The sequence below is a fragment of the Hippocampus bargibanti genome, linkage group LG05 (genome assembly GCF_051943395.1).
Source record: "Hippocampus bargibanti isolate YZ-2025 linkage group LG05, ASM5194339v1, whole genome shotgun sequence".
Lineage (NCBI taxonomy): Eukaryota > Metazoa > Chordata > Actinopteri > Syngnathiformes > Syngnathidae > Hippocampus > Hippocampus bargibanti.
In genome coordinates, this window is record NC_142738.1 from 4652092 (window position 1) to 4668354 (window position 16263).

General features: G+C 40.3%; 1 protein-coding gene across 2 annotated transcripts in view; it reads left to right on the forward strand.

Moving 5' to 3' along the window:
• The window catches only part of LOC148897577 (alpha-1,3-mannosyl-glycoprotein 4-beta-N-acetylglucosaminyltransferase C-like), an 89706-nt gene that overhangs the window by 22380 nt on the left and 51063 nt on the right, over nucleotides 1–16263 (forward strand). Inside the window, exon 2 of one of the 2 annotated variants that reach the window (XM_088996149.1) lies at nucleotides 9541–9603. In XM_088996149.1, the coding sequence (XP_088852275.1) occupies nucleotides 9567–9603 (37 nt within the window). In that variant the 5' untranslated portion in view covers nucleotides 9541–9566. The remainder of the gene's footprint in view (nucleotides 1–9540; nucleotides 9604–16263) is intronic. The other variant, XM_088996150.1, reaches the window with a different exon arrangement.

Genomic DNA, 16263 nt, shown 5'->3' on the forward strand with positions numbered 1-16263 from the left:
CCGACACAACTTTTTTGTTTCCTAACTGACATCAGAAAAACGTTTGAGAGCATCTAAAATACCCTCTAAAATACCCTGGTATTTTTAGTCAAATGCAAAACACCAATAAAAATGACTTAAACCAGGGGTGTCAAAGTCATTTTTTGCCGCGGGCCACATTGTAGTTATGGTTTCCTCTCGAGGGCCGTTATGAATTTGGGGAACCCATTAGAATGTTTAAATCCCTTCAAATATTAAATATAGAGCACACAGCAAATGAATGAATAACTCGTTTTCAAATCTGAAGTCAAGAATAATGACTTTTATTGTGGTTGACATCCAAAAATATGACATTTTGGCTCAGATTTTAGCAATCATCATGGAATTTAACAAGTTTGATTTGCTTTTGCGGGCCGAAAAAAATGATGTGGCGGGCCGGATTTGGCCCGCGGGCTTTGACTTTGACACATGTGACTTAAACTGTCCCAAAACTACTTCAAAATGACCCCGGAAATACCGAGTTTCAGAAGGTCCCGCCCCCTTGTTCGTGATGTCACGCCATGACCTCTTGCCTTGCTCTCGAATCGAAACAATGGCTTCAGATTCAGAGAAGATGCTTTGTTGTTACTCATCCAGTTATAAATAAGATTCAAATACTTCTGAAGAGGAAAGCATACATGTTTGCGATTGATTAAAGAAGTCTTTCCGTGTCATTTTGAGGCGTCTGGACTCCAATGTAGCGTCCAGAAAATGCACAAGATGGCGCCCAAACTCCGTTGGAAATGGGCTGATTTGTCTGCTGGGAATTTGTGTCAACTAGTATCAAGTAGTAGTCTTGGTGCAACACACAACGATTCACCATCGCGTTAGTTATGTTTTTTCCTTGTGATTTCGCCATCAACACGGATCAACACAAATGATGGACTTGTTCGGTGGCGTCGGTTGTCCTTTAATTGTCATCATATAGCCACTCCCCAAGTTTTTCTAAATAAAACCCTATGAGTAAACTCTTAGTGAATCGCAGTCAACCGTGTTTCCTCGCGGTCAGTAGACGCTATCGACCCCCACCCACGGGGGTCCACCTGTGGGTTGATGGAAACAAGAGTGAGCGCTTGTCCGGAGCCGGGCCAGCGTGTAATGGAATTGTAAGCTCATTTCACAGAGTGCAACAAAGCACGGCCCCCGCTTTGGGAACGCGGAAAATCGACTCACTTTCTTTGGCAAAGTTGGTTGGCCCTTTGTTCAATGACAACTTTTCAACATGCTTTTTTGCTGTCGCACACAAAAAAAAAAAAAAACAGGGACAATAAATGACACATAATAGAAGGAGGAGGTGATTTAAGGATTCGGATTAAAGTGAAGTTTCAAGTGACCTTGATGCCAATTTGAATTCTTAACCTCAGTTTACAAATCCTTCAAGGACAACCGACGACTCTGGACAAGTTGTGTCCATAATTTGTAAAATTGCTTTAAATGACTTCTACTGAGTGTATTTTACAAAGATTCCACCGCATATAGCTATATTTTACGTTTTAAGACGCGCACTGAATATTCAGGAAGTCTTGTTTTCGAGTTGATGACGATGCCTGACGTGACGTCACGGAGGGAACACCCCCGACCGAGAAAGCGACACACAATGCATTTTGGGTACTTTGTTTGGTCTGAAAACTTTGTGTTGATCCGTTTTGATGGCGAAATTAGAAGGAAAACACATAAATAACGCGATGGTGAATTGTTGTGTGTTGCACCAAGACTACTATTTGATACTAGTTGACACAAATTCCCAGCAGACAAATCAGCCCATTTCCAACAGAGCTTGGGCGCCATCTTGTGTATTTTCTGGGACGCTACATTGGAGTCCTGATGGCTCAAATTCAGATGTGTCCACTCCAGTGCCAGGGTTTTTGTCATTTTCACTCGAATCCCGAATAGATCGCGAAATGCTCATTTTGGAGGGGGGGGGGGGGGGTGAAATAACAGCATGCTGAACATGGACACACATGGCTTACGAACTTCATTGGTTCCCAGACAGAGTATGTGAGGTGAAAAGTGTGTATACCAAACATAAATTTCCCATAGGAAACCATTAAAATGAGAATAATCCGTTCCCAGTTACCCATAAAACATGATTTTCTGATAAATAAGCCGTAAAACTACACAAAATATATTTTATTTTATGCAACTATTTAATTCAGCGTAAAAACCCTTCGACTCTCTTCTTTGATCAGAAAAAAGTTAATTCCAAAGTTTTATGATTCTGGAGTTATCTGAACTTGAAATGGGGGCGGCATCTGTCCAAAATACAATACATATTGATTATTATTTATATATTTAAAAATCACAATTGTTACTAACCTGTCTTTAAAATGAACTCATTCACTTCCATTCTCAAATTTATTCAGGAATTCAGCATGACGTTGAGCGCCATTCCTGAATTTTGTCCAGTTTTGTTTTTTCTTGCGGGGGTTCCGTTAAAGCGCTGGTCAGACCTCTGCAATGTTTTCCCTCCCACCAGCTGGCAGAATAAACATTTTGTCTATCTTAGCGCTTTGTTCCAGCTTCAGCTGTTGTTAAAGCGCTATTTAAACCAATATGTATTGTATTTTGTACAGTCACCCCCATTTCAAGCTCAGATAACTCCAGACCCACATAACGTGGGAATTAACCTTTTTTTCTGATGAAAAAAGAGAGTCTAAGGTTTATTAGGCTGAATTGAATGTTTATGTAGTCCTAAATTTCAATATTCTATTACTCCTTCAATTTGAGTGACAATGACAAAAACCCTGGCACTGGAGTGGACACATTTTTGCACATCGTCTGGCAGTGAATGAGTTAATGTTTCACGTCAGGGCTATTTCAATTTTCAAGACATGGATAATGGGTTCAAAATTAGGGTTAAAGGGCCCCCTGCTGCTCTGGGCCCAAAAGTGTGTTTGTAAAAACATCTTGTTAAAATGACAAATTCACACGAAGGCACAACACAGGCTCCGCTCCAACTCTTTGCATTGATGAATTAATTGATTCAGAGGAACCTTTTGTCCATATGGTGTATTTAGTCGCTGGAGCAGTCAAGCAGTAAATTGCCTTTTATCGGCCTCACCTTTTTTTTACTTGTGGACAAGGAGGGGGGGGGGGGTGTCATTGATGAAACTTCTCTGTTACACGCTCTTAACTTGTAATTAGGGTCCATACACAATACAGTGTGTGGGGGGTTCTTGAAGTCTTCGGGAGTGCAGTGTCTCAAAGTCACTGATAGCGAATAGAAAGAAGAGAGGCTATCATATTTAAAAGTTTCATATGCTTAGCTGGTTGAGCATGTGTGACTACACTACACAATAGTTTCTTGTGCAGTTTTGATAAGATATGTTGGGATTTCGAGTGGAGGTGGATATCTGGGTATCTAGCAAGCTAGCTACCGAGCTGGCTATCTAGCTCACTATCTACAGTATTAGTATTTGCTAGGTATTTGCTATCTATCTAGCTATCTATTCACTATCTAACTGACTGGCTATCTAGCTAGGTATCTGTTGGCTATCTATTAGCTAGCTATCTAGCTTTCTATCTGTTTGAGTTACTTCCGGGTTGAGTGAACGCTGGCGCGTGTAGCTGCCGCTGCTCACCCACAGAAAAACTTTTCCTGTGACTGTAAATTGACCGTGAGAGCTTTGAAAGGTGCTTAGAAATGAAATGGATTGTTATTATTATAATTTGTTGTTATTTGCTATCTATTAGCTATCTGGCTAGCTATTTGCTATCTATCTAGCTATCTATTCACTGTATAACAGACTGGCTATCTATCTAGGTACAGTAAAGTCTCGTTATATCGATATCGGATATATCGATAGTCCTGGTTATATCGATACTATTTCTATGCAAGCACAGAGAAAATTACATGCAAACAGGGTCGGATATATCGATAGTCCCGGTTATATCGATATTTTTTCGGACTCCCTTGAATATCGATATAACGAGACTTTACTGTATATGTTGGCTATCTATTAACTAGCTATCTAGCTTTCTATCTATTTATATTATATGATATATTATTATTATTATTATTATTATTATTATTATTATTATTATTATTATTACTATTATTATTGAATCAGAATTTTAATTTTTAGCTGAAAAAAAAACTGTCCCAGTACTGGTCCTTGGGGTACACCAGGTGTGTTTATTTTGAGTATTATGTAATTCCACTTTTAGCCACTAGTTAGCGGCACATTATTGTGTTTAAAATCTCCAAAACCAGAAGTGTTTTTTTTTTTTACGCCAACGTCAAGCAACAGTGGGGATAAAATTTTATAATATTCATCTTTGTAGATGATCGTTGATGTAATTGTTGAGATGATAAACTCCTGTTTCTTAGTTTGAAATAAACGACAATTTGTAAGCCTGTAAACCCAAGATACTCTGTTAATAAACTCGGGCAATATTTTTGTCTCATTCTCATAACACGGCTAAGTGTTTTGAAAGATGTGGAAAAAAAAATATGAAGGCTATAAAAACATGCCAGGGGAGTTTTAAAATAGGATAACCGCAGATAAATTACTCAGATAGAATTGAGCATCTTCAAAGCTAAAGAAGTCCAAGATGGCGTCCGAGTAGGCAACCGTCAGCAACTGCTCTCACGAGCATATGTAAAACTGCCGCGGCTTGGAATTGAAGCGGATTTACGAGGTACAGGAGATGTGAGACAATCTTCGTCAATGGATGCTACAGCTTCGTGTTTGCTTTCAACATTTAGCTTCTAGCAGATGAGCACATTTCACCATGATGTTCCTGATCCACTGGTGAAAGGGACGCTTTGATCCTCTTTCATCTAGAACTGCTCCATACAACAAAGAAGGTGTAGAAAGTGCTTAAAATTCATGCTTCGTGTTTGCTTTCAACATTTAGCTTCTAGCAGATGAGCACATTTCACCATGATGTTCCTGATCCACTGGTGAAAAGGACGCTTTGATTGTCTCCTCTTTCATCGAGAAATGCGTCATGTAACAAAGAGGGTGCAGAAAATGCTTCAAACTGAATTACTGTCTTTCGTGTTGTGTGACATTATTTGTTATTTTGTTGTTGTTTTGACTTCAAAATGGCTCCGCGACAGTGTCTGCCTCTACAGCAGCTCCTGGATTTTGTTTTTCTACTTCTTCCTTTCCTTTCCTCTTACTTTCATCACTTTGCTGCTGTGAAATGTAAATTTCTCCACTGCGAGACTATTAATGGCTCATCCAATCCAATCGCCGCGCTAGCATTAGTGTCAGCTAAATTTCTGATTTGTGTTGTTTCACATTATTTGTTATTTTGTTATTTTGATTTTTTGTTCTTGTTTTGATTTCAAAATGGCGCAGCGACAGTAGCTGCCTCTACGGCAGCTCCTGGATTTTGTTTTTCTACTTCTTCCTTTCCTTTCCTCTTACTTTCATCTTTTTTCTGCTGTGAAATGTAAATTTATCCACTGCGAAACAATTAATGGCTAATCCAATCCAATCGCCGCGCTAGCATTAGCGTCAGCTAAATTTTTGGTGTTAAGTCAGGTTCAGTATTTTTAACGACAATTTGAGTTTGAAGTTTCGATTGAATTGGAAGTACGGTGAGGATTTCAAATGACGGTTAGGTATTTTTCTTTCCATGGAGCGCACGAAGGAAACAAGAGCTAGTTAATCGACAAGGAATGACGCGCATTAGCTTGCTGATCACCGCTAATAAGCTGACTGCGTATATCATGATGAGAGTCAATCAACAGACAGAAGGTGCGCCTGTTGATTTTTGACACACCGCGTATAATAATCCCAATTAGTCAGATGGTCTACTTTGTTATTCACGTCCTCCATCTTTAATGAGAAGTCACCCCGGGAGGCAGTTGGCACATTAGCGCTAATAAAGCGTCGTATATCTGTGTTTGTGTTGCACCATTGGGTTGGGTCAACGGTATCTGACTCTATAGCGACGCATCACCGGATGATGTGGTGCGAACAAAAAAGAAAAAAAAAGCCATGGCATCGTTTTAACTCATTCACTGCCCGACATTGTGACAAATGTGTCGTCTCCAGTGCCAGGGTTTTTGTCATTGTCACTCAAATTCCAGGACCCACAGAAGATTTAGAGTTTTAGGACTACAGTGATACCTCAGCTCATGTACACTTTATCTTACGAACCTTTTGCCTTACGAACATTATATCTACGAGAATATTATCGTGGCATACAAACTGGTTTTCGGCTAACGAACCAAACCACACGGAGCGCCACGGTGGCTGGCAGACTAGTTTTCATCACCCCTTTCCTTGAGTGCATACGTGGTTTTTTTTATCTAGGATACTTTTGCTATTCTGGGACCGAAAAAGACCCCACCACAGGCTCGTGTTCAGCCGAAGAGGATACAAAACAAAATTTTGGTTGAGCAGAAGAAGGAGATCATTGAGAAACATGAATGAGGTGTGCGTTTATATGATTTAGCGTCCCAGTACCAGTATGCTAAGTCGACAATTGCTACGTGTGGCTAAGGGGTTACTTCCGGGTTGAGTGAGGGCCTAGCTAGCTATCTGTTAGCTATCTATTAGCTATCTAGCTTTATCTATTTGAGTTACTCCCGGGTTGAGTGAAGGCCTAGCTAGCTATCATTTAGCTATCTATTATGTAGCTAGCTTTCTATCTATTTGAGTTACTTCAGGGTTGAGTGAGGGCCTAGTTAGCTACAGTATCTGTTAGCTATCTATTAGCTAGCTAGCATTCTATCTATTTGAGTTACATCCGGGTTGAGTGAAGGACTAGTTAGCGATCTGTTAGCTATCTATTAGCTAGCTTTATCTATTTGAGTTACTTCTGGGTTAAGTGAATGCTGGCTCGTGTGGCCCCTTCTTCTTCTTAAATGGTACCAAAAAAAATTAATATGGGACACCATTCCTTGAAATGAAAACAAAAATTGGCGAACATACTTGACGATGAGTGTGAGGACAGAAATACAAAACGCCTAAATTTGCCGTACCCCCTTTTCCACCACACGCAAAGAAATTGTCTACGGACAACAGCACTCAGCACGTTATAAATTATTCACCAGCACACACACACAAAAAAACACCGTACACACACACAGATCAAAAGGTGTGTTTTGGTGCGCGATTTGTCACCTTCCCATCACAGTGGGAACGCAATTTGCACATCCTCGCCGACAATATCTCAAAAATAAACAACGGCTGCCGGCGTCGCTTATTTTCTGCCGTTTTTATTTGAAAGAGCAGCGTGTGGGCGTGCAACAGCCTGACTGAGTGTAAAATAGAAAAAGTGAGTGGATGGGCGGCGGTGCGGGGGGGCGTGAGAAGGGTGGTGCGCATGCTGGTGATCCTTTGTCAAGCGCTCAGTGCCATTTAATGGCCTGTAAAAGGCCCCTTTGCAGCAGAAAGAACAGGCAATTAGCATAGTGAGTGGATTACAAGATTGCTCTGACTCCTGGATTAATGTGTGCACTTCATCCTCTCTTTGCTTTTCCTATTTACTGCGCCGCAGGAACTCGTTTTTCACTCCCTGGGATTCCTTTTTTTTTGTGGGAGGGGATCCTGCTGGTATCCTCGTCAAAAGTAGAAAATATATAATAAAACAAACAAGTCGACACTTTATTCGTTTCTCCAAGTCAATGTGATGGACTTTCATGCACCACTATCATGTCTGCGGCGCAACAAGTGAACCGTGTTGTGTACAAAACAATCGAAATGTGGTGAAAGTCAAAAACTAAGAAAAATAGAGAACCGTGAATCAAAACAAGGGCGCGGAACATCCTACTGGACCCTCCGCACCCTGCCCACCACCTTTCCCAGCCAATTTCTGCAGATGTTTAAACAGATTCTTCCCCCGTCGCCCATAACTCTCGAAACAGTCACCCAAATATTACTGCATAGTGCCTCTTTGCATTTTTTTTACGATGATACTAGTGCAGCATGATCTACCGGAGACAAATTCCTTGTGTGTTAATAATAATAATCCATTTGATGTCTAAGCGCCTTTCAAAACTCTCAAGGTCACTTTACAGTCACAGGATCAGTTTTTCTGCGGGTGAGCAGCGGCAGCCACACGCACCAGAATTCACTCAACCCGAAAGTAAATCAAACAGGTAGAAAGCTAGCTTAGAGTTAGCTAATAGATAGGTAGATAGCTAGCCAGCGACATAGCAAATAGAGAGCTAGCTAGCTCGATAGATAGCCAGCCATCTAGATAGCAAAGAGAGAGCCGGCCAGCTAGCTCAACAGCTAGCCAGCTAGATAGCTAGCTCGATCGCTAATAGCTACATAGCTCGATAGCTAGCCAGCTAGATAGCAAAAAGAGAGCGAGCCAGATAGCTCGCCAGCTTGATAGCAAATCGAGGGCCAGCCAGCCAGCTCAATAGCTAATGGAAAGATTGAGCCAGCCAACTAGATAGATACTTGGCCAATCAAGATGATTCTGATTCTGAACAAGGAACAAGGAAAATCCTACTGGACCCTCCACACCCTGTCCACCACCTTTTCCAGCGACTCGCCTCTGGCAACCAAATCCAGCAGACATTTAAAGAGCTAAAAGTCCCATCAGGCTCCACAAATAACCCGCACAAGCCATCTGTACACTTGATGCAAAAAGCTATCAACCCATCTAAACAGAACACAATTAATGAGAAACAAGGTAAAATTATCGCAGAGGAAGCACCTACAAGGGATCATTCCTCAAGGTGGAGCAAGAAGAAGGCTATGTTCCTCATCAAGTGTTTAATGCTGGTGAAATCGGCCACTCCATTCCATCAAGCCATCAACGACCATTACAAAGGTAAATAAAATGACTTTATTATACAGTACAGTTTATTTCTTTAATTATAATACCATAGCACATTTATTATACATAAAATAAGGTATATTTTGTGTAGTTTTAAGGCTTAGAAAATTAGAAAGTAGAAAATTATGATTTATGGGGACCTGGGAACGAATTATTCTCATTTTAATGGTTTCCTATGGGGAATTAATTTTTGGGATACACACTTTTCGCCTTAGACACTCTGTCTGGGAACAAATGAAGTTCATAAGCCAAAGTATCCCTGTTCTTTATCAGAATCAGAATCATCTTTATTGCCAAGTATGTAGAACACACAAGGAATTTGTTTCGGGTCGAACACGCTGCACTAGTATCATCATCATCATTATAGGTACCAAAAACGAAAAACGAGGTCATATAAGAGCGTCGTCACCTTCGTTCTACCACCATCCATCACAGGCGAGGTTCAAGTCGCAGTATGGCTTTTTTTGAAGCCCTCCCCCCCCAAAAAAAAAAAAAAAAAAATTAACAACAAACGAAAGGCGGACGATCGATAGATTGTGTCTGGAGAAATGATGAAGCGCCACTTCACAAGAGGGGAAAATCAATGGCGCTTGCTCTCTCGTGTGCCTCCATCTTTCTTTTTGCGCGACTTCAGCTTGAGCTTTACTGCACGTGTGTGTGTGTGTGTGCGCGTGTGCGTGTGCGTGTGTGTGCGTGTGTGTGTGTGTGTGTGTGTGTGTGTGTGTGTTGCTAAGCCATTTAATGTTCCTTTTGTTTCTTCCCTTTTAGGCCGGAAAAGACCCTCTGCCACTTTGATGTGTGAGCTTAGCCATGGCCCTGCAGTGGAAGTAAGTAAGTCTGGTGCTTTCACCATTTTTTTTATTGCCCCCCCTCCACCTCTATTCTTCCCTTGCGGATCGGTCAACAGCTCGCCCAGATTTTCATGTTGGTTACACGGACTCCCTCTGAAGTTTAGGTAAATGTTGTTGTCATATGAAAACCCCATCATAGAACAATTTCAGTGGGGCTTATTACGGGCCTTGGTGCACCCCACACTAGATTGCGATGGACATGGAGTGAATTGAATTTGGAGGATTTTGGAATTGGAGTGAATGAACTCAGTTTTCGAACGTCAAATTTGGGTTTCAACCAAAAAAATGTGAGGTTGTTACGCCTTGGTTTACAACCGAGCAAACTGAGCGCACCTGAATGCACCACTCGACTCCCCTCCGCTTCCTTATACGTTGCTTCGTTGTCACGTCTCATTGTGACACGCATTATCTATCCTTGTGTAGCGTTCCATGAGCAGGCCATGTTTGTATTGATCAATCATGATAAAAAAAAATAAAACAACAAAAAAAGCAGACAGATTACATTTATTATAATGGGAAATGTTTCGGTTTTCGACCAAATCGTTTTTCAAATGCTTTCTGGAACGGATTATGGTCAAAAACACAGGTTTGACTGGATATGGAACAAAGCGCTAACATTGCAAAAAAAAAATTGTAAATGCTTTCCCCTGGTGGAAGAAAAAAAAATTGCCAGAGGTCCAAACAGCGCTTTATAGGCACCCCTAGCAAGAAAACCCAAAACCCGAATAAATTCGGGAACGGCGCTCTACGTCTATTTTTCAATTCCCAAGAAAATTCGGGAATGGCAGTGAATGAGTTAAATAATGAATTAATCAAATAATCTATTTATGTATTTAATTATTTATTTCTTTGGTTGCTTATTGTTTTTTTCTTTCTTTCTTTTCTCTCTTTTTCTTTACTTATTTTTTTATTTATTTACTTATTTATTTACATATTTCTTTCTGTATTTATTTATGTACATATTTTTTATTATTTTTTATTTATAGGTTTCTTATTTACTGATTTATTTATTTACTTATTTATTTACTTACTTATGTACTTATTTACTTATTTACTGATTTATTTATTGATTTACTTATTTATTTATTGACTTATTGATACACTTATTTATTTACGTATTTACTTACCTATTTACTTGCATATTTACTTATTTATTTACTGATTTATTGATACACTTATTTATTTACTTATTTACTTACCTATTTACTTGCATATTTACTTATTTATTTACTTATTTACTTACTTTTTCAATCTATTTATTTATTTATTTGTTTGTTTGTGTATTTATTTATTTATAACTGGATCATATCCCGCATCATATGCGTTTTAATTAGCAGATAGCAATTTATTTGGAGTATAAGATAAGAAATCCTTTAATAGTCCCACAATGAGGAAATTTGCAGGATAAATTTGAGTATAAGCTTCTGTAATTGGGGCGTATCTTATCCCAATCCGGAACATATCACCTCTTGTTTGCAAGCCGTCACATCTTAATTGGAAATGCGTCATGCTGAAATTGGAGTTTGCGTGTGTATATTTATCGGACATTTTATTTGGACTGTGCCATTTCGCAACCCGTGTATCCACTTGGTCTCGTCAACGGAGTGAGGCATCTCCGAATTTGCGTGAGTCAAATCACAACACGCGTCAGTAAAGTGGACTTTCATGGAGCCAACGGATCTCACATGGTCATTAAAATAGTATTGTATTCTAATTGGAGTGCCGTTGGATTGGCCCGACGTCTTCATTCGTGTGTCGTTTTATCGTAATGGGAGTGTGCTGCATTTTATTTAGAGTGGAGCACATCGTAAAGCGCAATGTGTTGTAAACTTGCATTGTATTGAAATGAGTGCGTGGCCTCTCTTGGAGTTTATGTCAGAGATGTTCGATTGGACACTGTGGACGAAGGCTCGAACACAGAAAGATCGTCTTTTACTGCCGGCAGGAGACGCAGCTATTCATGACGGATGCCTGAAAAGAGTGATTATATCTGGAGAAGGATGCTGAGCCTTGAACTGCCAGGCAGGAGACATGAAGGTAGCTGGTGTGAGAGAAGAGGATGCACAAAACCGGGATAGATGGAGGACATTGATTCACTGTGGGGAAAAGCCGAAAGGAAAAGAAGATATATGTATTGTATTGCATTTTGTACAGCCGCCCCCATTTCAAGCTCAGATAACTCCAGACCTATAGAATTTAGGAATTAATTATTTTTCTGATGAAAGAAGAGAGTGTAAGGTTTCTAACACTGTGTCTATATAGTCCGAAAACTCAATATTCTATAGGTCCTGCAATTTGAGTGAAAATGACAAAAACCCTGGCACTGGATTGGACACCTATTTGCACATGCTCTGGAAGTGAATGAGATTTTTTTTGACAGTAACTGGTTTGAATTCTATCCTAAATCACAGACACTATGTGAGTTTACCGTATAAATAGTCTTCATTTAAATTAGCTTTAGCCATCATTGATCCTCCATTAGGACGGCGGCCATGTTGCGGTTGTTCCCACAAGAAAAAGAAAAAAAGAAGACATCTCCTGATTCCACCATCCGAACCGAAGTAACTACGTAGTCTTCTCAGGGAGGGATGAAAGATAAATTGGCCTCAACGGACATGCCTTAGAAACAAAACCAAGGTGTCCAAACTTCATGATGTTCAACCGCGGAAGGAGGTGAATTCTGGGCCAGCACTTTGGCCTCAGAGTTCCATGAGGATAAAGAGCTTTGACCTAATTACTAGCTGACTTTGTTAAGTAAAAGTGCACAGAGCCCAAGCCCTCATTACCCCCCGAGAGTATTTCCTCTACGACGTGATTACAGCTTTAATGAGCTGCTGGGAGACCTTTTGTATCCTATACACTATATGCGCTAAAGCAGCTGCTCATTTTTTTTAAAATAAGTACCATCTTAAAAAAAAAAAACAATAATAAAAGTAGCACTATCCTGACCAACATTACTCAACAGTTTTGTTAGTTCCCTGCACTTGGGTCTTCAACCGTTGCAAACTGGAATTGAAGCGGATTTACGTTGGGACAGGAAATGTAAGACAGTCTCTTTTCCTCAATGGATGTTACAGCTACATGTTCGATTTTCAACATTTAGCTTGCAGCAGACGTGCACATTTCACCATGATGTCCCTGATTCATTGGTGAAAAAGACGCTTTGATTGTTTCCTCTTTCATCTAGAATTGCTTCATATGATAGAGAGGGTGCTTAATAATAATGTAAATGATAATGCTACTAATGCTAATAATTCTAACACTGCTAATAATGCTAATAATGCTAATAACGCTACTACTACTACTGCCTGTCTCTTTGTTTAGACCACCTCCCCTCACTGCTGCGTTCTTGACCAATCACGTGGCTTTAACCGAAGACTGGGGGCGGGGAATAGAGGCCAAAAAAAATGTCGGCAGCCATTTTCTTTTTTGGAGAATGGCTTCACTCTCTCTCTGTCTGTAACCCCCCCCCCCCCCCCCTCACTGCTGCGTTCTTGACCAATCACGTGGCTTTAACCGAAGACTGAGGGCAGGGAATAGAGGACCAAAACAAGCCGGCTGCCATTTTGTTTTAGGAGAACGGGCTCGTTCGACACATCACTCATTGTAGCACTCCGTGTGTATCCCGAAAAATAGTTCATATGCCAAGGTAAATTGTTCATAAATTTAACGTTCGTAAACCGAAGGTAAGCCAAGGGGTTCGTAAACCGAGGTATCACAGTAGTTTATTTTTCTACTTCTTCCTTTCCTTTCATCTCCCTTTCATCACTTTGCTGCTGTGAAAGGTCAATTTCTCCACTGTGAGACTAATAAACGCTAATCCAATCCAAATCTGGGCATCTATGATGTCAGCATGTTCGAGTTCCATCCCATATGTACATTATGAGCATATCTGTTGAATATAAAGAAGACATTTTGGTTTGAATGCCAGTCAATCACCTTAAACTGGCCATCGCATAATCAAACAAAAACCTCCAATGCTGCAGTATGATAAAAGCTTGATTTTCAAACTCCAAGTCATCCTTTTACTTGCCATCCTGCCTGCTTCTGTGCCGCTTGCTCGGAGGCTAATCACGCTGCAGCGAGATGATCAATGGTGCCTTCCACGGCCCAAACGCTCTGCCGGACTTAAACAAGCCGCCTGTCACCGCACAAAGATTTTCTGCCGCTGATGCTTGAGGATTTACTTTGACTTGAGGGCCTCGCTGCAGACGTCGGTTCCAACCAACGCAATCTCCAACCAAGAGAGAAAATGCGGGGAAACGTCTTCTCTTTTTGCTCGCTTTGGATGAGAAAGAATCCAACTGGTTCATTTTAGTGATGATACTGACAGGTCAAACCCTTTGACATCCTTATAACAGCATCTTGTTTTTTCTCCAAATCCTCAGAATGATTAACTCATTCACTGCCAGACGTGCAAAAATGTGTCCACTACTGTACCAGGGGTTTTGTTATCGTCACTACGAATTTTAAGTTTAAGGACGACATAAACATTCCATATAGCATTAGAAAACTTAGACTCTCTTCTTTCCTCAGAAAAAAAGAGTTAATTCCTAAGTTATATGGGTCTGGAGTTATAAGAGATTGAAATGAGGGCGGATGTCCAAAATACATTGCAATACATACATATTGATTTACAGTAAAGTCTCGTTATATCGATATTCTCGGGATTCGGAAAAAATATCGATATAACAGGACTATCGATATATCCGATCCTGCGGCATGTAAATTTTCTCCTTGCGTTCATAGAAATAGTATCGTAATAAGCAGTACTATCGATATAACCGATATCGATATAACGAGACTTTACTGTATATAGCGCTTTCACAACGGCTGAAGCTGGAACAAAGCGCTAACATGGGGAAAAAAATGGAAATACTGCCCCCTTGTGGAAGGGGAAAAAACATTGCCAGAGGTCTGGCCTGCGCTTTATAGACGCCCCCAGCAACAAATTCGGAACCAAAATTAGAACAAATTCGTGAATGGCGCTCTACGTAATATTTTCAAATTCCCAAATACATTCAGCAATGGCAGTGAATGAGCTAATTAATTAATACGTTAATGTGTAAGCTCTCAGTCGTAAAGAAATTGTCCATTGATGAAAAGGTTTCTTCAGCCGTCCGTCATCTGTACTTTTTTGAAGGTGTCGGATGTTTCGCCTCTTATCCAAGAAGCTTTGTCAGCAAACGTGGCGGTGCCGGACTCTGCTATGATTGGTCACTGCTGACTGTGCTATCTGTCTAGCCGGCTATATATTAGCTATCTAGCTAGCTATTAGCTATCCATCTGGCTGGCTATCTAGCTAGCTAGCTATTTGCTATATAGCAGCAAGCTTTCTATCTATTTCAGTTACTTATTACAGTAAAATTAAGATGAATTGGAATTATACGGCCAGTCCTGTCTTTTCTCAACAGTCCTTTTTTTACTTCATGTTACTTCTGAGTTGAGTGAACGCTGGTGCGTGTGGCTGCCGCTGATCACCAGCAGAAAAAAATATCCTGTGACTGTAAAGTGTCCTTGAGAGTTTTGAAAGGCGCTTATAAATGAAATTTATTATTATTATTATTATTATTATTATTATTATTATTATTATTATTATTATTAAAATGTCATGTGAAAATAACACGTGAAATCATTTCATCACCGGTCAAACTATACCAAGCAACAACAAAAAAAGAGATTTAAAACTCCTTAATACAAATATCAGAATGAGGAAGCGCAAGGGCCCTTTTGGTTAGCCACGATAACATATTTACTTTGACTATTTTTTAATAAATGTCGTGATGGGTTTTGGACAATACGCATCTGGGGGGGGGTAAAGAAGGACACGATATGAATTCAACAGACGCATCGGTTGTTGTTCTTCCGTTACATCGGCATATATTAAATCAATTTCACAGAGGAGTCACCAAAGGAGCACCTTGGGAAAATGTATCAGGTAGCAAGAGCGAGCTGAAGGACTCGCGCAGGCTTTAATGATGACTTCACAACAACAACAACAAAAAAAAAACGGCATGTCTTTTTTTTTTGTTGCTTTATCTCGGAGATGGAATCCTCTGCTGGGAAACGTGAAAGGAGAAACGTGCAGGTAAGAGGAAATGTAAACGAGTGAGGGAGAACGCGTAGGGAGGGAGTGATGACAGCTAGCTTGTCAAGATTCGAGCATGAATATTGCACCGCACTTCACACTCTGAAGAATACAGATGCTCCCCACCTTACGAACGAGTTACGTTCACAGCGGTCGTTCGTAAGGTGAATTTGTTCGTAAGTTGCTTCGGTGCTATATTTTGGATGGAATGTATGTTGAAGTCAAACATTGAACGGGAAAGTATAAAACCCAGACGCTCTAGCAGTTGTAAAATAAAGTGTACTGTAGTACGACGACATATCCTTGCGTCTTCTGTAAGCCATAACTTTTTGTTATGCATCGCGTCCTCCTGGAGCGTCAACTGGGAAGAGGAATTTCCTCACCGCCCACATACTCTACGCAGCCAATCGTAAGCGAGCTCAGTCTGAAAAAGCCGCGCAATACAAAATCTAACTTACAGCATCTCTGTCCGACATACTGTACCCGCAAAAATGTTCAGATGTACAGACGCTCCCCTACTTACAAACATTCGAGTTACAAACAACGGTACAT